Source organism: Mustela erminea, chromosome 19 (genome assembly GCF_009829155.1).
Source record: "Mustela erminea isolate mMusErm1 chromosome 19, mMusErm1.Pri, whole genome shotgun sequence".
NCBI classification, from domain to species: domain Eukaryota; kingdom Metazoa; phylum Chordata; class Mammalia; order Carnivora; family Mustelidae; genus Mustela; species Mustela erminea.
Window position 1 is genome coordinate 33,406,772 of NC_045632.1, and position 22,373 is coordinate 33,429,144.

Here is a 22,373-nt window from a genome sequence, read left to right on the forward strand (position 1 = left end):
TAGCACCTGTTGCCCTTGGTGTGGACCCTGCGTGAGGCACCATTGGCCCTCACAGGTACTGCTGGGCAGCTGCTCTCAGAACTTGTGGGTCTGATTCCAGAGGCTGGCCTTGGGGTCAGAACCTCCTGATGCCGACTCCCAGCTCTGGCACTCCCCACCCGCGAGCATAGGTGAGTGCCTTCCTCTCTCTGGCACTCGGTTTCCCGACCTGTAAAATGGGGACAGGAACACAGAGACTACTGTACTAGTTAGTGATGGCCACAACAGTACAAAGAAACCTTCCCTAACTCGGTCACTTGCAGTAGAAATTATTTCTTTCCACGGGGAAGGAGTTCAGCTGGGGATCAGAGACCCAGGGTGCCTCTGCTGTGCTCCATGTGTCCCCCATCCTCTTGCTGGGATGAACGGGGGAGACCGGGCATGTTCATGACGATGTCGGAGGCCCCACAGGACAAGCGGGGTCTTGCAAGGCCTCAGAAGGGCAGGCTAGAGAACTTCCACATCCTTATATGGATCGGAGCATGGGCCCCAGCCGCTCACAGTCAAGGACAGAGGAACTGTGTCCTGCGTTCAGGGGGCAGAAATTGCAAAGACGGGAAGCGAAGGGCGTATGGACCCAGACAGGCAGAGAGCCAGGCCCATTACTGCAGCCTCCCCCGACCCCTCCAGGAGGCACTTTGTGTGTGTGTGAGTGTGTGTGTGTGTGTGTGTGTGCGCGCGTGCACGCACGCGCGTGCGCGCCCAGTCGCATGCTTTGTAGGCTGTGAAGTGCTCTGTGTGTGTGCAAGGTGCTTGGCCTGGGGAGGTCCTGTGACTGCTCCAGGAGCCCCTGCGTCTCCAGAGACCACAGCCTTCCCCGTCTGAGGTTACATGTCCGTGATCCATCATCTCTGAAGATGGGGACCCTGTGTGGTATCCCAGAGAAAGGGAAGGGGGAAGACGCCTGCTCGTTATACCATGATGTCCGTGCAAGGGCAGCAGAGTGTCGGGCTCCCGGGGCACCCTGGGGTACCCGTCAGACCGAGGAGGAGGGGGAGAGAGGCAGAGAGAGGCAAACTCCCTATCTCTCTATTCACCCTCTGCCCTTCCCTTGTTTAACCAGGACTGGGCCTCTCCAGCCCCCAGGGAGAAGTAGGCCACAGGCCAACGGCAAATAAGTAACTAAAATTTAATAAAATTAAGTTTTGGGGGCGCCTAAGTGGCTCAGTCGGTTAAGCGACCAACTCTTGATTTTGGCTCAGATCACAGTCTCAGGGTCATGAGATCAAGCCCTGCGTCAGGCTCCTTACTCAGCGCAGAGTCTGCTTGAGTTACTCTCTCTTTCCCTCTGCCTCCCCGCTGCAAATAAATAAATAAAATCTTTAAAAAAAATTTTAAGTTTTAGCTTTGGGCCAGCCAGGGGCCTCAGCTCTTGACATTGAATATTGACGTAACTGGAGAACCAGCCTCTTCATGCTTCATGCTCCGTCCCCCAAGGCACAGGTCCCCTGGGGGCCAGGCCCTCAGCTACCTGGAATTCTCAAGTAACCAAAACATCCCTCTTCCTGATTTGCCCAATTCCAGGGACTTTGCTCCACCTAGGTAAGAAGTAGAGAAAATTATAATAGTCAAAAACATTGATTTTTTTTTTCCCCAAAAGAATACTCCGCAAAACCATTTTCAAAAGAGATGAAAGCACGGCTGCCTTGGTTGAGCTGGCGGGCGGAGGACTGAGCCCTATCCGCTCCCCTCCTGCCCACAGGAGACAATCAGGCTGCATGGGGCACAGTTGAAACTGCCACATTGAAAGTCACCGTGCCAGACAGAAGGCTCCAATGGCTCTCATCCCCACTATATCCAGTGGCCCGCCTTTCCTGAGCAGGCCAAGGGCTGAGCCGCGGTCCCAGTACCCTAGCCTGTGCCCAGCCAGGGCTGTGACCCCACCGAAGCCTCAAAGACCACCCCTGTCTCCTCACAGGCTGACGCCAAGATGGTGTGTGACGTGGTAAGTCGGATGGAAGACACCGAGCCCTTCTCTGCAGAACTGCTTTCCGCCATGATGCGGCTCTGGGGCGACTCAGGAATCCAGGAATGCTTCAACAGGTCTCGGGAGTATCAGCTCAACGATTCTGCCAAATAGTGAGTGTCTTGGGGCTGGGGTGGCCGCCGGCAGGCACAGAGGCCAGCGTGGAGGTGGAGGTGGGCGCGCAGGGAGGGGGCCTCGGCTGAGGTCAGAACTGCCGTGACATGTTCTGCCACGGGTGTCAGGAAAGGTGTCTGGAAGGAGAGGGAAAGGGCTTCGCCTCGCACCCCCGGGGTAAGAGGCCGGGGAGGCCGAACACACAAGAGACAGTGAACAGTAGGGCTCGCAGAGGGCGGGATCCGTCAGCACCTTGCCCTGGACAGGGCCTGGCACTCCAGAAGGAAAGTCTATAGTCTAACAGCTTTTTCCCTCCGGAGAAGCCCTGACCCTGTAAGTACAAACCAAGAGCCATATGGGCAGAAAGTAATTGACATGATGCCATTTCTGTTTCATTTTAGAGGAAATAAACGTTCCATTCCTCTATCTTTAAAATGAATATTTTAAATAAGACTAAGGAAATGATCAAACATATCCTTTGATAGTGCGTTATAACCAAATACGGGGAAGGAAAGGAGAAGAGAGAAGGGGGAGTGAAGGCGAGGGAAGAGGCTTGGTGGGAGCCAGAGAGGCTGAGAGGGGGACTAACACAGGGGGGAGCAGAGAAAGTAGCCTGTGGGGGCTCGTCTGTGACAGCAGCTCTGTCACTTCAAGTGTCCCTCAGGTTACATGCCCTTGTTCCTCAGAGCAGGGGCTCCACGCCCCGGGGAATGGTCTGCCCAGGCTGCGGGCAGGTCTTCTGTCCTGGAGACTCTGGGACCACACCCCACTTTTGCAGTCTTGTGCCCAAGTTGTCAGTGGGAGCCTCTGGGTTTGAACCCACCGTCTCAGGACGTGTGTGCTCCACCACCGGTCTCATTCCGCGGTCCTCACCCCTGCTGCTCCACCACTATGCCCCCAGGAGACATTTGGCAATGTCTGGAGACATTCCTGATTGTCCCGACTCGGGTGGTGGTGCTGGCATCTAGTGGACAGAGGCCAGGGATGCGGCTGAGAGTCCTACAGTGCATCAGCCGGCCCTCCGTAGCAGGAATCATCAGGACCAAAATGTCAGTAGTGCTGAGCCTGAGAAATCCCGGCCTACCCCCTGGTGGTGTCGCAGAGGCAAGGGCCCAGAAAATGGCACTTGCTCACAGATGTTGGGCCATGTCCGTTGGCCATGATGACAGCTACTAAACTAGAGACTTGAGCAAGAGCCAGAGTGCCCTCCCAGTTCTGCACACCTAGACTATCTACTGGGCCAACGCTAGGTTCTGGGAGTCCCAGGTGGTAGTGAGCCGGGCCCTGGGGCCCTGATGAGCCCCCCAGGGCTACCTTGGTGGGCAGAGGTGTGAGCATGGGGATTTGTGCCTACAGCTGCCGGCGCACGCTCAAGTCACTCCTCCAATGGCCCCAGGTCGTCCCCCTGAGCCAATTGGGGGTTGGGGCGATGGCTTGCCCACCACGGCTGGGCCCCAGTCCAGGGCCTTCCCACCCACCCCCCACTCCCCTCAGGCCATCAAATAGTGGTCTCCACTTAAATTGTTGTCCATTTCATTATAACCTAAATACACTGGAAAAAAAATTTTTTAACACTACAGAGAGGTGTAAAAGTAATAGTAAACTCCTTCTTCCAGGTCTGTCCCCTTCCAACTCGTAATTATTTCATCTCTCTGTCCCAGTGTTGTCCAGGAAAACCTGACCCTCCAAGCAGCCATAGTATTTAGTGGCCTCCGGGATGGGCTCGGAGTTCGGCTCACCTGCCTGCCTCCCATGTCTCTGCCCCATTTCCATGACCAGCTTCTTGCTAGTTAAGGGATGACCTGTGGTTCTTCTGGTGGTTGCCTTTATAACGTTAAGTAAGAAGCTTGAGTCAATACTTGTCAACTCCCCACCAAGTCAGCTGAGGAAACCTGGCTCCTTCTCTCTGTGTGTCTGTCTCTGGGACAGGGTCCCAGGACAGGCCAGGGCAGGAACCCACAGCAGTCAGGTAAGGAAGGGCCTTAAACCTTGCCTGGTCCAGGGTGGCTCTGCGACCCTGGTCTTAGCAGCCAGATCCCCTTTTCTGATAGAATCCTGGGTGCAATATACAAAACAGTTAACAGCGGATTTGTTGTGACAGAGAGAGAGAGCCCCATAGGGCTGACTCAGGGCCCAATTCCAAGGGGTGGTGTGAGTGACTCCCCCTGTCCCCCAGCCCAATCCCCTCACGTAACTGGTGAGGACACCAGGGCCCTGAGGGAACAGGGAAGTGGCCGGTGCTGCCAGGCTCCCTCCACCCAGGCCTCTGTGGGTAGGTCTGGCTCTCCCTTTGACCCTCCGGATGGTGCTGAGACAAGCCCCGGGAGCCCAGGAACCTAAGCACGTCCTGGCAGGGGCTGTACAAGCTAGTTCCATGGTCTGGTTGGGCCTGTTTCTTCTCCTGCCCTCTCTCCAGAGCCCACCCCTCGGGCTTTGCTCCTGCACCCGGCTGACATGGCTCAGGCTCTCCACCCCCTCCTTGTAGCACCCCCATGCCTGCTCCCTCCCCACTTCCTGCCTGTGCCCTCTCTGGAACCCTTGAACCTCTTCCAGTCCATGCTCAGGGCCTGGGTGAGCTTCTCCAGCCCCGTCTACCTCCATTCCTCACGCGCCCGACAGATCTCCCTCGTGTGGGGCCAGCCCAGCCCTCCCTCCTGCCTCCTCCCTGTCCATTCGGACATCTCAGCACTTCCCAAATTAATATGTGCCACCGGACTCCCAGCTCCTCCCTCCCCCAAACCGCTCTGCCCCACTCTTCTTCCCACTAAGAGCAGCTTCCTTATACCACAAGGAGGTGGCTTTAATGGGCTCTGCCTCCCACTCCCGCCTCCGCCAGGCCCCAGCGTAGCGGCCTCTCACCTGCAGGGCTGCAGCAACCTCCCAACAGGGGTCCTTTCTCCTCCCTCCTGATCTGCTCTCCATACAGCAGCAGACTCGTTGTTCCAGTACTCTTCATCAGAACCTTCCAGAAGCTTCCCATCTTGCTCAGCGTGAAAGCCCAAGTGCCTACAAGCTGCGCCCCACCCTTGCCTCCATCACCCCACTCCAGTCCCACAGCTCCCTCCTCCCACCACACCACCCCTGCCCAGGGCCTGCGTCCCAGGCCCCTCCACCACCGCAGGGTGTCCTCTGTACCTGCAAGGGGAGAGGCTCAGCCTCCACTCCAGTGTCATCCTGCCTTCCCCAGCCCCGCCTCTGCCCAATAGCAATGCTCCTCAGGCCTCCTCCTTACCAACTGCCTCTGTCTTTCCTTCTTACTTAACTGTTAATTATCTCACACGCACATGTGCACACAAACACATGTAGGCTCTGGGGAGATGGGGACGGTACTGGTCGTATTCACTGTCTCATCCCAGCACCCAGGGAGATGGGGGGTTGGGGAACAAGTAGGTGCCTCTTCCACTTGCTCACCCTCCCCTCCCTTGGCCACGTCCATATGTGAGGCTCAGCAGCACAGAGAGACAGAGGGCCAGATGTTCTGTCTAAAAGAGGTTTCCCCAGCTGGGATTGGGGGGGGTGCCAAGGGGGCCAAGGCCAGAGACTCCCCCGTCCTGGTATCCAGCTGGAGACAACAGAACGAGGGTCATTTCAAAACCAGCAGAGCTCCTAAGCAGGGGCAGTGGGCGTGGGGCAGGGAGTGAGGGGGGTGTGAGGGGTCATTCCCAGAGAGGTTAGAAGGATTGGGACAGGCCGGGAGGGGCTCCTCCAGGCTGAGCCCAGAGTCCAGACACTCCCAGGGGCCTGGTCGGGAGATGCTGAGGCAGCCAGAGCTGCCAGGTCCAGGCCCGAAGAGCACGGGATCTGGAGTCAGGCACATCCAGGCTCAAATCCTAGCAGGGTCCCTTTTCTAACTATGTGACTTCAAGCTTATGCCTCCTACCCCTGGGATTCCCTCATTCAGTTTTATTTCTTCAGGGAAAATCCTCACAAGGATTTGAGGGGGGCCTGGATTATTGGTTTATCAATGGAAACCCTCATTGCTGAAGACATTTCCCCCTCCAGCCCCATGAGCATCCTCAGGCTGAGAAACTGACCCTCACAGGTCCCAGGGCTAGTGCCAATGAAGGGTAGCCCCTCCTCACGCAAACTAGGACCCCACATTGACCTGGGGCTTGGACCCTCGGGACTACTCCCCTGTGGGCTGTGTGCGGTTCTCCCCCAACACAAGGGGGTAAGTGGCCCAGCCAGCCCTGTGCATCACTGAATCCTCCTCAGGCCTGGCCCACCTCCCTGCTTCCTGGTTTTCCAGATCCCACCCCTGCTTTGGGTTCAAACCTAACCCCGAAGCCCTTCCGGCTGGATGGGTAAAGTGCAAAGACATGGTCTGTCTCCAGAGCCAGTGGTGACATGAAAAGAGAGCCCTGATGCCAAAGACATGGGTCCCATCCCCATGTCACCTCTGAGCTGTGTCACCTCTGATCCTCTCTTCCAAGGACCAGTGCCCCGGTAGACTAAACAAGTCTGGAAACACCGGCGGATGCCCAGAGGCCTCTGGGCAGCACTCGGGAGTACTGTTAGGGGGTGGACCAGATGTCCGGGTTGGAGCCCCCGGCTCCCAGCTGGGCCTTTGTTGATCCTCAGTTTTCTAATCTCTAAAACGGTTCATATAATTCAGGGCAACTAAGGGTGAAACATGATCACACATGCCAAGAGTCAAAGGTAACTGTTGGCCACTATGTAAGAGTCTGACCTCTAAATGCACCGCCCCTGGCGCTGCGCAAGCAGCCCTTGGTCTGAGCTAGAGGCTCTTTGAGGATGTGAGGGTAGAACATAAGCTCCTCCCACTCTCTGCCCCCAACCACAGGGCAATGGATGGTGGGGGGCCAGGGCGCCGTTGCTTCCCCGGCCGGCCCCCAGGGGGCGCTGCCCGGGACTGGGCCAGCTTGTTCCAGGGCCCCTTGTGTTGCCCTCCCCAGCTACCTGGACAGCCTGGATCGGATCGGGGCCGCCGACTACCAGCCCACCGAGCAGGATATCCTCCGAACCAGGGTCAAAACCACTGGCATCGTAGAAACCCACTTCACATTCAAGAACCTCCACTTCAGGTGAGGCCCAGGGAGTTTCCCGAACCCTGACGAGGGCACTGGGACAGATGGGAAACACCGGCCTCTCGGCCCTGTCTCGTCTGCCTTGGGGAGCTTTCCAGTTGGGACAGGCAGTTAGATACAAGAAGGGACCTGCCTGTGTGTGTTTTCCACCAAGTTCAGGGGCCAGGACGACCAGGGAGGCTTCCTGGAAGAGGCATTCTGGAGTGGGTCTCCAAGGAACAGAGAGGATTGGAGTGAACAGAGGAGAGGAGTCCTGTCCCTAGATGACTTCTGAGGAGGAGGGAGGCAAATCTCCCAGGTGGCCCCTTGAAGTCCTCCTTGTGGGAGGGGGAGGGGGAGGGAAGGAGGATGGATAGGCCCAAACAGTGAGACGCCAAGAACCCTGATAATCTCAGAGCTGGAGGGGTCTTAGAGATCAGCTCATCCACCGTCTCTAGGTACATGTGGGGAAACCAAGGGCTGGGAGGAGCAAGGCTGTCCCCAAACACAGGACACAACTCAAGTCCAAGAGCTCAGAGCACCTTAGAAGCCTGAGGCAGAAAGCTGGACTTCTCAGGCCCTCCTGGAGAGTTGTGTCCCCACCTGGGCTAACCTCCCGTGCTGAGGCCTGAGAGTCCCTGTCCTGCTCCTACCTACCTTCCAGATGTGGTTTCTGGGTGTCCATAAAGCAGGAGGAGAGGTTGGGGGGCAGGGACTACAGGCCTGTAAACCAGTGTAAGGGCCTGCTTTGTGGCCGCCTGCCCTGCCTGGGAGGGCTGGACCCCACACTGGCCCCCTAGCCCCGTCCTGCTCTCACACAGACTGAGGGGGCTCAAGTTCTGCCTTGGGGGCCCTGGACCCAACAGTCAGCGCTGGACACCAGAGCCTCCCCTGAATCTGGAGAGTGCAGCAATCGGCTGAGCAGCCCCACAAGGTGTCTCTAACCTTCTGGTCTCCTCAGTGTCTCCAGCCCACGCCTCTGGGCATAGGGAGGGGACCTGGACTCAGGGCTGCCAGCAGGCAGAGAGTGAGAATAAGCATTGGGGAGGGCTCACAGAGGCCAGGGGCCATGACCCTATATTTCAGATGCAGAAGAAGGAGCCATGGGAGGCGGTAGTAGGACAGGAACCAGCCTACTTCTTTGCACAGAACTTACTGGCCTCTGCCCACAGGGGTTCTCCTCTGTCGGGAGGGCCTGCAATCCCCACGCACACTGGCTCAGAGCCCAGGCCTCCGAGGCCGAGGGTCTTTGCTCAGGCCATGAGGGTAGGAGACTGACTCTTACCTCCAGGACGCGGTCACACCTGCCCGCAGTCTCCTCTTACAGCCCACCTATGTCCTGGGGGTGGCGTCTAGAGGGAGAGAGGAGGTAGCCCTCTGCTGGGGAGGCGTGGCATGGAGCAGGGCTGTCTTGTCTGCAGGCAGATCCGGGTCAGACCCTCGCTCTACCATACCAGCCTTCATCAGGACCACTGGCCCTTCACAAGGCCCTTGGTGCCTCCCTTTCCCCCCACGTAATGGGCACTGATCCCTGCCCACCTGACACCCCCAGGACCGGGGGCTTGCCCAGACCACAGACAGGACCGCACACGCTGAAGGCCAGCAACAGGTTATGCGTGCTGCCCAAGAGAAGCGCCTCACAGAAGCGATTATTGGGGGCCACCTGAGGTGCCCCCTTTGTAAGATTCTCGAGGTGCAAGGGCAGGTCTCTGAGCCCCAACATGAGCACAGCCCATCATGGGGCAGACGACCCAGTCCGCCCATCAGCACCTATGACAGGGTGTTCCGGGAGGCTCGGGGCTTGACCAGGCACTCCCACACCAGCCTGAACCCCACCGCCCACCACTCACAGTTTCCCTCTCTCCCCTCCCAGGCTGTTCGACGTCGGGGGCCAGCGATCTGAACGCAAGAAGTGGATCCACTGCTTCGAGGACGTCACAGCCATTATCTTCTGCGTCGCGCTCAGCGGCTACGACCAGGTGCTCCATGAAGACGAGACCACGGTGAGTGGCCCTGGGCCCACCGGGCCTGTGGTGGCATGGAGAGACTCGGCCTCAGTGGCCCTGGGGGCTCCAGGACGGGACCAGCTGTGTTGGCTGGGGTTCTGCCGCTGGGAGCCAGGCCCGCTCCCTCCTGTGAAGGGGGGCCAAGCAGACGCCCCGTGATGCGGCTGCAGGAGAGGCCGCTGTGGGCCGTCAGTGCCTCTTCGGTAAACACAGCAGAGGCCCAGAAGCTGCCAGGCCAGAACCAAATGAAGCCAGTCAGTCCTAAAAGAAATCAAGGTGCAGCCAAGCAAGAATGTATGTAAGACAGAAATAGCCAGTCTCAGGCCTGACAGCCTGTCCCCAGCACCGACCGGGCTGTGGCCAGAGGCGCTGCGTGTGGCTGGCAGGGGGAGTGCACGGGGTGCGGGGCCCCTCCTCAGAGGAGGTTGGCCACGCTGGCCTCAAAGAGAGGCCCTCAGCTGGAGAGAGGTGCGGCCTTTCTCTGGGCCTGCTCCTGCTGTGCTGCCAGGTCCTGGCGGCTCGCTCCCTGCCTCGGCTACTGCTATCTGCCGGAGTGGGGTAACCATAGTACTTCGTCTCGGTGCCGCCGGTGACACGTTGAGAGAATGCACGTGAAACCGTCAGAACCGCGGAGCTGGTGGTTGTACTGTCGCCGGCAACTGTCCCTATATGTGTCGGGGGGTGGCGTCCACTGAGCAGCAGGCCTGTCTATGGAGCCTGCAAGGGAAGCTGGGTGTCGGCGTGATGCACCTGCGGGGTCCCTGGAGACGAGCCCGTGGCACCTGCAGGGGGTCACGGGGTCCTGGCTGTGGGGTCAGCCCCATCTGTGGGACGCACGTGCAAACCCTGGGCCCTAGCCTCTCAGAGTCAGCGTTGAGGGCGTGAAGCCATGTGTCGGTCGTCACAGCAGGCCCTGAGCAAGGTGGTCTCTTGCCGTCTGTCCTGTCTCAGTCCTGGCCTACTGGTCCTGCAGGCCTTCTGGGCACATCTGGTGGGCTGCGGGCTGGGGTGCCGCGCTGTGGGGAGGGACTGGCACGGGATGAGGTTTTCGGCAGACTGGGACCGGAGCCGCCAGCAGGGGGTTGAAGGGGCCGGGGGTGAACCCCATGATGGTCTGCCTTGTCCTTCCTCTTTTGGGGCCAGCTGCACCCCTGAGTTGGGTTCCAGCAAAGCCCCTGAGCCCTGCCTTGTCTAGGGGTGAGGCTCCTAGGGCCTTGGCTGGGAGCTCGTTCTGGTAGAGCAGTCACTGTCAGTGGCCTCGGCCGGCTGCTGCGTCTCGGATCCCTGGAGCCAGGTGGTGGGTAGAGGCCCGCGCTGGGCTGTGCTGGGACCCGGACTCACCGGCTGCACCCACTATGCACCCCTGCCCAGGGACGGCCCTGGCACTTCTCTCACTGTTCCGCCGGTTGACTCTATGGTTTCGAAGCTGCTTTTCACTGACAGTGGCATCCACCCATGTGGTCTGGGCTCCACTCGGTTCATCTTTCCTCCCTCCAAAGCCCGGGAGTAAGAAGCAGGGCTGGGCTAGCATCGCGTCTGTAACCCACGGGTTGCAAAGAAAGCAGAGAGCCGGAGGGCAGGAGGGCCCCGCTCCCTCCATTCGCCTCTCCCCTGTGACCTGCCCTCCTGGGTCTGCGCGCAGCTTAAACCTTGAGTCCCAGGCTCCACAGCCGTGGCGCAGGGCCTCTCACTCACCTCTGGAGCACCGGGTCGAAGCAAAGGGACATCCGTGTGGGTCTGGCAGCCACGGGGCCCCAAGCTCCTTAGCCGTCGGTCACCCGTGTCCGTGGCCTGGTTAGGTGCCCTCCCCGTCCAGCCCGGCTGACCCCCGGAAGCTCCTCGCCAGCCCCATCACTGCATGTGCACACCTTCTGGGGAACACGGCCCACGGGCCCCGCCGCCTCCTTCTCTTCTTGCCTTTACTGTCCCCTTCCACCCTCTCTCGTCTTCCTGCCCCATTTTCCCGGCCCCTGTTGCACAAGGGCTGAAGCACAGGACCTTGGGGAAGCCAAGGTCAGGAACAGGCATTTCCTGGAGCCCTTTCCACCCAGAAGCAGGCCGTCGGTGCCCCCTGGGAAGAGCGAATGGGCTTCGCTACAGGACAGCCACTCACAAAGGCAGCTCATTGCCACGGGGACAGCGAGAGAGCTCGGCAAACATCTGTGTGGCCAGGACACGGCCATGCTGGGCAGCTGAGGAGCCACACAGCGCTGGTGCAGAGCCAGGCCCTGGCCCTGCCACGGGGTGAGCGTGGCAGCCTCTCCCTTCCTCCTTCGCAAAATGGCTACAGTGGCCAAGCAGCCTTGTGGGCATCGGTGAGGCCCATCGGACTCGGCACTCAGGAGCCGGCCGCAGTCGGGCTGCTCCATCCCAGCGTGTGGCGAAAGGACAAGCTGTGGGACATGGACACTCCGCACCGGGAGGCAAAGGCAGGACCCTGCTGACCCATCGTTGGTCCTCAGACTTCCTCCGTGGTCAACCCGCACGTCCCTCCTGGCCTGGGGCAGGAGCGGGGCCTGCCGGGGACAGAAGAGTCTACAGACAGCTCCTGGAGCCTGGCTGGGGGTCCCGGGGGCCTCGGGGCTGCCCCCCACTCCCACCAGCCAGCCGCCCCGCCCACTGCACCCCGGCAGCCCGAGGGTTTCATCCTGTCCTCATACCCCAGGCTGGTGGCTCCAGCAGCCCCAGGCCTCGGCCTGCCACTGCTTCTTCAGGCCACTACCATCACCGCCGCCTACAGGGCCTTCACTGGCCAAACCAAGGCCAAAACCATGTGCAGATTCTGGGAGACGCTCCAAGCTGGGCAGGTATGAAGCGCCTCCCTCCAACCGAAACCATCAGTTAAGAGTTGAAAGCACCAGGTTGTCAGGGCCCCTCCGGGTGACTTGCTGTGACGGCCTGCCCCGCCCACTCCCGCCTCCCACCCCCGACGTCCTTGTCCTCTGCCAGCCTGTGTGGGGGCCTCAGGATGGGCTGCCCTTGACTTCCCGGACCCGAGACTGGTGGAACCAGTATTTCTGTTTTTTTCCTCTTGCTTTTCCTCCTGCATTCTGGGTTTTTATCTTCTTTTCTGTGTTAAGCTGTTTTGCTGGGCTTCTTCTTGGGGTTCTTCTGGCCACTCTACTGAGAAACCAGCCCCAACAACGAGGCCACCCAGAGTGGCCGCTGGCCTAGCCACGGCCCAGCCAACCAACCAGACCCCCCAACTGCACCAAGGCCACAGCAAGATCACCCCCCAGACGCTGTCCCCTGGTGTCTGCTTCCAACTCTGGATTAATTCGAGGATCTCTTCGTCCTCGGTTAATGTTTCCCAAAGGAATGCGTGCACCCTCCCACCCCCGCTGGTGAAACTGAATGAGACCCCGGTAGAGAACTCTGCATGGCCCGTGGTTCTGTGTAGACATGCTGGATGGTGGTGCTGCCCCTGCCCCCGCGTGCATGGTGCATGTCCTCTCCATGAGCTGGAGCCCCTCCAGGGGACTTGGCTGCCCCACCCCAGGGCGGCCTTCTGCAGGGGTGGGGGGGGTGGGCAGCGTTCCCCGCCCTGCCCGCCCTGCTCTGCCCCCCAGCCTGCCTGCGTGTGGAATGAAGTGAGGAGCGTGTCCGTCTGTCCCGCGGGGCCTCCCGTCTCCGTCCCCCAGTGGCACGGTCGGCCGTGTCGGAGGGCCCTGCCTTTGCTTGGTGTGCTGTCCGCGGCCACGGGCGGTCGGGGCCCCGGGCACTGCCAGCCCTCACCTGCCTCTCCGCTCTGTTGCAGAACCGCATGCACGAGTCCCTGAAGCTTTTCGACAGCATCTGCAACAACAAATGGTTCACAGACACGTCCGTCATCCTGTTCCTTAACAAGAAGGACATATTTGAAGAGAAGATCAAGAAGTCCCCGCTCACCATCTGCTTCCCCGAATACACAGGTAGAGAGTCCCCGTCCCGGCAGGGACAGCTGGAGCCTGCGCAGCTGCTTCCTGAGGGAGCCGCCCCTCGGCCGAGCCCAGTGGGCCTTCACGGTGCTCCAGGAGGCACTGGGCTCTGTGAGGAAGGCTCCGGAAGAGAACAAAGACGCCCCCCCACCCCCCTGCCGTCCCTGTGAATGTGCTGTCAGGAGGCAGGCCAAGCAGTCAGGGGAGGCCGGCTGGAGCCCCGGTTCCCTCTGGGAGCCCTGTCTTGGCCATCTGGAAACACAGATTATCAGGGAGGTGACAGCACCAGGACGATAAAGGGCTTAGAAGCAGGGGCTTCGAGTCAGGCAGCCTGAGGGTCCTGCCCAGCCCTGCGGCTCAGAGCAGGTCATGTAATCCCTGGGATTCTGTGGCCCTCCCTCAGGACTCAGAGTGAGCCAGTGAGCAGGGAGAACTTAGCGTGCGGCTGGCACATAGTAGGAACTCACTGAACACATGCCGGGCCTGTTGTCGTGGTGCCTGTAACTAACAAGCCCCTCCCGTATGGGCTTCTACAAGCGGCGAGTGACCATGGGCGATGACAGGGCTTCTTGAGCAGTAGAGACCCTGGGCTCCCCGCAGAGGGGCTGAGGAGGTCAGAGCCACCGCCTATACCATTGCCATGGTTGACCCAGCTGCGGGATATACGGGCAGCTGGGGAGGACAGCCTGACCAGGGCCCCATGCACCAGCAAGGGTGGCCACCAGCTTTTCCAGATGGTCAGAGCCTGGCCAGAGGGGTGAGTGGGAGGAGAAATGGGCCTTCCCAGCCCGACCAGCCCCCGGCCTGGAACGCACAGGGCAGGGGCAGAGTCCCAACAAGGCAGGCCTCTCAGGGGAGCCTCCAGGCTGAACTCCACTTCCTTGAAAGGAGATATGGGGGTCATAGCTTGGGGCCAGGCAAGCAGTATGGGCCCCCTCACTCAAGGCCAGGCCCCCACTTAGCGTGTGACCAGAGACAGACAAAGCCCTCATGGCCACCAAGTAGGGGGTTATGGATCCTGTCCTCGGTGACCTGGGCTGTGGCCTATGGCACAGCAGAAGCAGGCAAGATGTGTTGGTCACCACGGCTGGTTTGGGGCTCCGGAGGTCTGAGTGATGACCTGTATGTCCTAGGGACACTTTCCCTCACCTCCAGCCCTGATTTCAGAAGGAGCTGTGGTCTGGCAGACCTTCAAGGCCAGGTCCATGTGCCCATGTGCCTGAGGAGCCGGGACCCCCTTCCACATATGTCCCCCCCGAGGCTTCCCACCCAGCCCCGCACTGGGGCTCTAAGATCCAGCCCCACTCCCTGCCTGCCCTCAGCGGGTGGTGGCGGCCCTACCAGGTCTTGAACCTGGCTGCCGGAGCCCTTGGGGGCTTCAGTGCAAAGTTGGGACAAGGGCTCCAGTGCAAAGTCGGGAGTCCAGTTCTGGTCCCTCCCCTCCCCCCCAACAGCAGCTGCTCTCCCGAAACACCTGTCCCTGGGCTCACCTGGAACCGGGCAGCGTGGCTCCCCCAGGCGGCAGTTAATCCCTAGTAGCAACCAGAGTAAGGGAGGGGTGAGGAGGCGGAGCGGGGAGGCCAAGGCGGCTCACAGGCGCCCAGCAGTGGCCAAAGGAGGTGACATGCGGAGGACAGGCCTGCGGGCTGACAGGACTGCCTTCTCGCACACTCGCAGTGGGAGTCAGTGGGTGCAGATTCAAAAGGAAAACAGCAGTTCTGTGAAACGGGACTCACCCTTCATCCAGAGGAGCCACCGGGAGCTTTGTTATTTTGCTTCGTTGTTTTCAAACTGGACGTGGACCACAGACTTGATTTCATAGCGCACACACACACACACACACACACACACACACCCCATGGGCTCAGCGGGGGCCATCACGCCCCTTCCCCAATCAGGCTGTGCCCTCGGGGTTGTCGCGGGGAGGCCCAGGCCCCGCAGTGGCCTCACCTCACGGCCCCACACCCGGTCTCTCCTACAGGCCCCAGTGCCTTCACGGAAGCCGTGGCTTACATCCAGGCCCAGTACGAGAGCAAGAACAAGTCCGCTCACAAGGAGATCTACACCCACGTCACCTGCGCCACCGACACCAACAACATCCAGTTTGTCTTTGACGCCGTGACGGACGTCATCATCGCCAAAAACCTGCGAGGCTGCGGCCTCTACTGAGCCCCTGCCTCACCCCCCAGCTGCCTGCCTCCCCACCTGGCCTGCTGCCCCACCCCTGCCCCGGAACCAGAGCCCTGCCGCCGCGCAGCCGCTCTCGGCACTTGACACAGCAGCTCCCGGCTGGTGCCCAGGAGGGAGGAGAGCACAGCCTCCACGGGCCACCCCTTCCCCAGACATCGGAGCGCGTGGTAACCCAGGGGCCAGGCACGGGGGCTGAGTGCCCCTGGGCCTCCGCTTCATCTCTGAGGGTTTTATCTGGCAAGGGGGGGGAGGAGGTTGGCCGCCGTTTGGTCCAGAACGGGCATGCTCCTGTGTGGGGGTGTCTCTGGGGGGGCACCGTGTTGGCCGGGGTGAGGCCAGCGGGAGCCACTGCTCAGCTTCTTCTGGGGTCTGTCTGGTCGGGGCAGCTCCGTCACCAAAAGCCAGGGTGGGACCAGCGCAAGTGTGTGCGGGTCCCAGGGCTCGACCTTGGCGAGTGCCTCCCCCCTGCTTCCGCCTGGATCTCAGCCCCAGGCACAGCCCTTTCTAATCCAGGCCATCCTTCCTTGCACACCCTCGGAGGGTCCTGTGGCCTTCCTGGGGAACCCCATCCCTGACTCCTCATAGGTGTGGAGATGCTTCTGAGACTGGTGTTGCCAAGGCATGTGGTTGATGGTGGGAGGGGTCGAGTCCCGCGCCTAGACGGAGGTCAAGGAAGAGGTGGGAGGCGGCGGAGGAGGGGAGGCTGAGCGCAAGGAGCTCTGGTGTTGTCTGGGTTGGGGGCCTCACGCCCCGTGCTTGCAGGCTCAAGGGGGACCATTCGCTTTCTCCCATCGCCTGGGTCTCCAGGCAGCTGCTGCGGAAAGTGGGTAGACAGGCTTTTCCTTCTCGAGTTCTGGCTGGGCAGGGGCAGGCGCGGCCCTTCAGGTGCCGTGTTCTGAGGCTGGGGAGACCCAGGGCCGGTGTTGATGTGGCCCCTGCAGCCAAGGCCCCAGCTTCCTTTTGTCTTGGTGAAGAAATCAGAGTTTGTCCGAAGCCTGTGATGTCCGTCGGGGTAGAGGACAGACGTGTGGGACTCCGGCTGGAACGTACACCAGGAGGGGGGCCCAGGCTGGTTCAGACACATAGCCAGCACTAGCACTCCCTTCTCTCGAGAGAGAATCCTAGGATGGCTTGGAGGGGCTTTGCTATACTGAGCAGAAAGGGGTGGGGTGACTCTGATAAGCCAGGCCCCGGCTGGCCGCGGGTCATCAGCCCGCCTCCCTCTCTCACCCAGGAGCTTCCGTGGGCCAGCGCCACCAGCCAGCTCTCCAGGCGGGCCCTGTGTGCCTGTAGGGCAGGCTCTGCCTCGGGAGTCAGACTTGTCCCTGGAGAGGCTCAGGCTCCTTCCTCCAGCCCTCTGCTCTCCTAGCCTGCCTTCCAGGCTCCAGTCCTGGGCTCCCAGTGCAGCCCCCGGACTGTCCCGGAGCCAGGAAGAGCCCCGTGCCAGCAGCTCCAGGCTTCTCAGCTCCAGTAGGCACGGAGCTCTGGCTGCTGCACGGCAGGCCCAGGGTGTCCCCCCTAGTGCCAGATGCCTACAGGGAGGGGCGCCCCTGGTAAGCCCCCTCCCTCATCGGGCTCTGACTGCTGCCCCCAGCCTCGTGGGAAACACAGGGCAGCCGGGCTGCAGGAACCACCCCACCAGCCTGAGGGCACTTCAATGTCACTTGCCTTGTATGTGAAGCACCTCATACCAGCTGCTGGCGCGCCAGAGGACAGGCCCCGAGAGCCAGCGGTCCCTGTCCCATCACAAGCGGCCAGCGCCAGCAAGGCCATTTAAGACAAAGCCGTTCTCTCCCGGTATTACCACCCTGGCAGGGACCGGCCACACCCCTAACTAGCCCCCTGAGCCCAGACCCAAAAGCAGCGGCCCAGAGGAGGGCTGCTTGTCCAGCCCCACCTCTGACGCCATCGCCCTGGAGGTGGGAGCCCCCGGCCGCCTGGGCCCAGGACCGTCCCGTCTGCAGCACAAGAAGGAAAGGCTGGTCACTCGGGACCTTCTCTCCCTTCTGTGCCCCGGGACGCCCTGCTGCTGCTTGCCATGCTCCCGCTGTCCCGCTCCGCCTGCAGCAGGGGTCCCTGCTGTCTAGTGGGAGCGCACAAGGAGAGGGTACCCGGGACGAAGGTCCCTCCCTGTCCACTGCGTCTCCCATCCATGTCATTCCCAGTGCGCCAGCATGGGGAGGGGTGACAGACAGTGATGAGTCTCGGCTCCGCCGCGGGGGTGGGTATGAGGGGAGGAGGGTGAGAGTGTGAGAGACCAGACATGGGTGGGTCTCTCGTCCGCAGTGGCCCCGTGCGCGTCCCCAAAAGGACGATGCTGCAAGTCTGTGAATGGCTCTAATTCAGTGGGCTGAGGAGAAACTGGATTTCTAGGAGGAGCGCCTTTGCCAAACCCGTGACAATTGTGCCTGCCGTCTAGATGCCTGTGGGCCAGTTCTGTGCCCCGCACTGACTGCCCTCACAAAAGCCTGGTCTTGGCCTTCTTACTGAGAACCAAGAGGTCCCCAGGGCTCTCCGGCCTGGCTGGAGGGAGCGGGGCCTGAGGCCCAAGCAGGGGCTCGGTTGAACCTGTCTGCGGAGGGTGTGGGCTCTGCCCCAGGCCTGAGCAGAAAGCAGAGCTCTGGGTCCCTCGACAATAGCTGTGACACTTTGGGTTCATTGGCCATCTTCCATGGAGGCCTTGCATGCCCCCTCCTCTGTGCCCTCTCTGGCCCCAGTGGAGCCTGAGGGCCTATAGCCATATACACCAACCCACAAGTGGGGACAGTGCCCTGGCAGAAGGCCACACCTGCCTCTTCCCCCAGCCCAGCTCCACACCCCGCTGCGGGAACTGGAGACACCCAGGCCCTCCACAACCGTACTGGGAAATAGTTGGTTCTCCCACACGGTGGGCAGCGACAGCAAGCGCTCCCCGCAACGGGATCCCTGGTAAGCAATCTGGCTGTACACCCCAACAGGGAAGGCCCCAGAGTCCTGTCACCCAGGCACTTCCCCTCTGCAGGGATGAGCCCTGAAGGGAGGGGCTGCCCCCAGGAGTGTTTACTCTTGTCCCCCAGTGGCTGATTCTGCAAGTTTTCCTGCCCCGCCCACCCAGCCCCAGCCTCCCTCCCTGTCCCTCCCTCTTGGTCAGTAAACCCGACCCAGTTCCAGTTCAGCCCCTGCTCCCAACCAGGTGGGGGAGTCTGTCCGGTCCCCTTTGAGAAGTCAGGATGCACTGTTCTTCTCCAAGCTTCTGGAAGTTATTAGGGGCAGCCGGCAGCTCTCAGGCATGGAGAGGCCCGCAATTCTGGTTGGTGGCCACCTCGATTCAGTCTGGGGCACGAGTGGTGAGCGCCCACAGACGGCTCCCCCAGTCAGCGCCCAAGCCTACAGCAGCCCAGGGTGGCGGCATGGGGCACAACACACAGACCAGGGACCAGGGCCGCGGAGGGAGCTACCGCCCCCGACTCCCCACCCCCGCAGTGAGGCAAGTCCTGAGCCACCCTGTCCTGAGTGGCCTTCCCTCTGGGGGCTCCGGGGCTCCAGACAGACCCCGCCCCAGCCAGACAAACACCCAGTCAAGGGAGGGGCAGGCTGGAACAGAAGCAGAAAGAGCCTTCGAGTCCTAAGTCCTGGGCCCTCTTGTCAGGTTGGGGGGTTCCCCTCTGGAGGGGAAGCGCTCAGCCGCAGGCCCAGTGCTTCAGTTCCACCAGCAGGAGCCCAGACCCCTTTTTCACAGCACTGCTGTGACCCGTCCTCTCCTCCGCCTGCCCACCCCATCCTCCTGCCTCCCGCTCTTCTCCTGGCTCATCCCTGCCCCTCCCCCCTCCTCCCCACTCTCATTCCTGTCCCAGGCCGAGGGGAGCCCTGGCGCTGCTCTCCTTCCTTAGCAAGCCCCACCTCCCAGCCCTGCCGCCGTCCACTCCACATTAACTGTAATTTTGTAAGAAGAGTGACTTGTTGGTTTAATAAATCTCTAGTTATTGTAATAATTTATTGGCTGCCGTAATGTATTCATTAGTGACCTGCCGTTAATAAAGAGTGCTAGCTTCCTCCAGCGTGATGCGTTGCGTCAGCACCTACATGACAGGTCCCCGTGCTTGTCCCCCGGCTGGTCCCTGGGCCAGGACTGCGGGCCGCCTGGCAGACAGGCACAGGCTTCTGGGGGTGGCTGGCCTGACCTTGCTGACCCCTTGGGACAGCCACGAGCCTACCTTCCTGTCCTCGCGCGCTTGGTGCAGCCTCACCCCTGCCCTGTGGGATGCAGCGGCCAGGCCCATGGAGCTTTCCTGCGGCCGCTGGCCTGGGAGGGGGTGGGCAGGAAAGCGCTGCGGGCAGGAGGGGGTGGCTGTCGCCTGGTTGTGATCTCTGCCTTCTTTCTCTTTTCTCAAGTGCTGCGTCTCCGTTTGGCATCTACTCCTGCACCCGTTTTCTCCAGGGAAGCTCTGGAGCGGGTGGTGGGTTCCAGTCCGTGTGCGGAGGGAGGGCAGCCAGGCCTGTGGGTGCGGAGGGGGCTCAGTGCCGGCGCCTCCCCTCCCCCGTGTTCTCCCCGTGCTGCCTGGATCTGCTGTCCTCCGAGACCTCCTCACAAAACCAGGCCCAGCTATGCAGAGCACCTCTGCAGACCAAAGACCGTCCCAGTGTGGGCGCCATCTCCGCAGCTAGACTGTGAGCTCTCAAGAGCAGGACTTGAGCTGTTCGTCCTCCAGTCCCCCTGCAGCCCGGCAGAGCCCTGCACGCAAATCCAGTCGGCGCTGCTGGGCAGAGAGGCTGTGGAGGGGCCGAGTCTTAGCAGAGTGGACATGTGGGGCCCCAATGGCCGGCCCCCACATCTCCTGCAAGCCCTTTAGGCCGGCCCATGTGCCAAAGGGACCCAGTACCCCCTTGGCTCAGGTCACCCTGGTGATCCCTTCTGGTCCTGGGAGCGCTCCAGCATATGTCCCACCGTATCCCATGGTGTCCAAAGACCAAAATGATATTTGGGACAGTTTTGGAGTGAGCTTGGGCCTCTGGCTGTGGGCTTCCGCTCCTGGTGACCAGCTACAGGACCAGGTGGCTCTGTGCGGTGGGAGGCTCTTTCCTAATGGGTCCTTGGGTGCCCGAGCATCCGTCCTCCGCCCTCAGAGGTGGCGCCATGAGCCGGAGAGTTCCCAGCCCCTGGCCTCGGGCTTCCGTTCACTTGGCCTCTGCCTGTCATCTGAACAGGCCCTGGGAGCCAGCTGGGGCCCGGCTGTGGCCCAGGAGCCACCCCCGCCCCCCAATGCAACTGTACAGACGGTGAGCCGATGCTGGGGGCCTGAGAACAGAATGTGCTGGTTGAGGCGGGCAGGGTAACAAGATCATAGGTGTTTACTGAACTGGTTTACTGAGCAGGAGGACAAGGCTGCGTCCCACAGCTCGCAGAGGGGCTAAGAACGCCAGTTGTGTGAAGGCCCCCAAGGGGCAGGTGAGCCCTTGTCCCGGCAACTTGCCGGAGCCGTAAGAACAGGGTTTGGGGCTGGGAGACCCTTCCAGGTCATTGGGATACTCATGCAGTCACAGGAGAGGGGCTGAAGATGCGCAGACCTGGTTGTGAGCCTCTTCTGACTTATTCCTCTAAAGGCTGCAGACGGCTCATCTTGGTGGGACACACCCGTTTGGGGTCATAAGCTCTGGCTCAGATCCAGAGCTGGGGCCACATCTCTGCTCTCCTGGGTCTCGGCTCTGCCAGCTCTCCCTCTTCCCTAAGGGTCGTGAGGCAGGGGAAGTGCTGAGCTGGGTGCTCGGCAGAGCGGGGCCTGGTGACTGGTGCCCGGTGACCCAGTGGTGGCCGCCCGCCCTCCACTCAGCTAGAGGAAGGTGGCCACAGCTACTCCCCCAGCAATGCACTCAGCTCCCACTGCCTGCTGGGCCCCGGGGAATGAGCTGATCCCCACAGAATAATGCCCCGTGGTGCCCACGCCAGCTCTCTGCGATGATTTGTCTCAGTCTTCTTACTAAAAAGGGACAGCGTGGCCTGGAGTTAACCACGGAGCTGGATTTGGAAAGGATAAGTTCCCCAGGCAAGGACACGGTCCTTGGGGGAAATTGAGTGGCTGTCCCTTCCCCCAGGAAGGCACATTTCGTGGAAGAACCACCTTCCCAGCAGAAATGGCTTCACTCATGGAGAGATGTGCTCCCCTGCATTGCCAAGAGATACTACCCAAGTTGATAAGCTTGGCACCCTACCATAGAATGAGCCAGGCCTTGACCAGGCCAAGGGCTACTCCCCAGGATCTGCTCCATTGGGAGCACCTACCACAGTCACTCCTTTGCTAGCCATTGGCGTGCGAGACAGTACTTTATACCTGCATTGCTTCAAACCCTTTGCAGCATCCAACATAGCTGAGTTGGACCCAGCCAGAGGAAGTCTGGCCAGCCCCCAGAGCCCTTCCCTGGAGGCAGCCTGGGCAGGACCATTTCTCCACAGTGGTGGCCCCCAAGGATGCTGGCAGGAGCCTGGCCTGACTTCCCTCCACCCCTCACCACTCCCAGAGGACATCACGGGCAGACTGGGCCCCAGAGGAAAGACCTGGGCTGGAACTGCCACAGCCCAGCTCCCGGGTTCCATCCAGCACAGCCTCCCCCACCCCCACACACCTGCCCATGCAGGGAGCCCCTCCCGTGGCTGGGGACTCTGTCCCAAGGAGGGCCCGCATTGCCCTGGTCCCAGCCTCACCCAGGGAGCCATAACCACGACCCAGTCCAGTCTCTGCCATTAGTCCTGGGACAACGGTATAGACGGCCCCGAACGCTGGACTGAGTGGCCCTGTGCTGTGACAGGTCGCAGCTCTACTGTCCTCTTTGGAGGGGTCCCGGGGGCCCAGGAGCCCCTGCCTGAGTTGCTAAGCAGCCCCGACCCTCCCTCTCAAACCTAATTCTCCTCTTCTCTTTCCCTGTCTCCGTGTCTGTCCGTCCCGCTGTCTGTCTGGCTGTCCTTCCCCCACCTGGGGCTGCAGAACCGCATGCACGAGTCTCTCATGCTCTTCGACTCCATCTGTAACAACAAGTTCTTCATCGATACCTCCATCATTCTCTTCCTCAACAAGAAAGATCTCTTTGGTGAGAAGATCAAGAAGTCACCTTTGACCATCTGCTTTCCTGAATACACAGGTGG

The 22,373-nt window shown here is 60.9% G+C and overlaps 1 protein-coding gene across 2 annotated transcripts in view; it reads left to right on the forward strand.

The window, feature by feature from the left end:
- Positions 1-22,373, forward strand: part of GNAO1 (G protein subunit alpha o1) — a 166,042-nt gene that overhangs the window by 137,908 nt on the left and 5,761 nt on the right. The window contains exons 4-8 of one of the 2 annotated variants that reach the window (XM_032325124.1): positions 1,958-2,118; positions 7,036-7,164; positions 9,020-9,149; positions 12,910-13,063; positions 15,051-19,230. In XM_032325124.1, coding sequence (XP_032181015.1) covers positions 1,958-2,118; positions 7,036-7,164; positions 9,020-9,149; positions 12,910-13,063; positions 15,051-15,238 — 762 coding nt within the window. In that variant the 3' untranslated portion in view covers positions 15,239-19,230. Of the gene's footprint in view, positions 1-1,957; positions 2,119-7,035; positions 7,165-9,019; positions 9,150-12,909; positions 13,064-15,050; positions 19,231-22,215; positions 22,370-22,373 lie in introns of those variants that run through there. The other variant, XM_032325123.1, reaches the window with a different exon arrangement.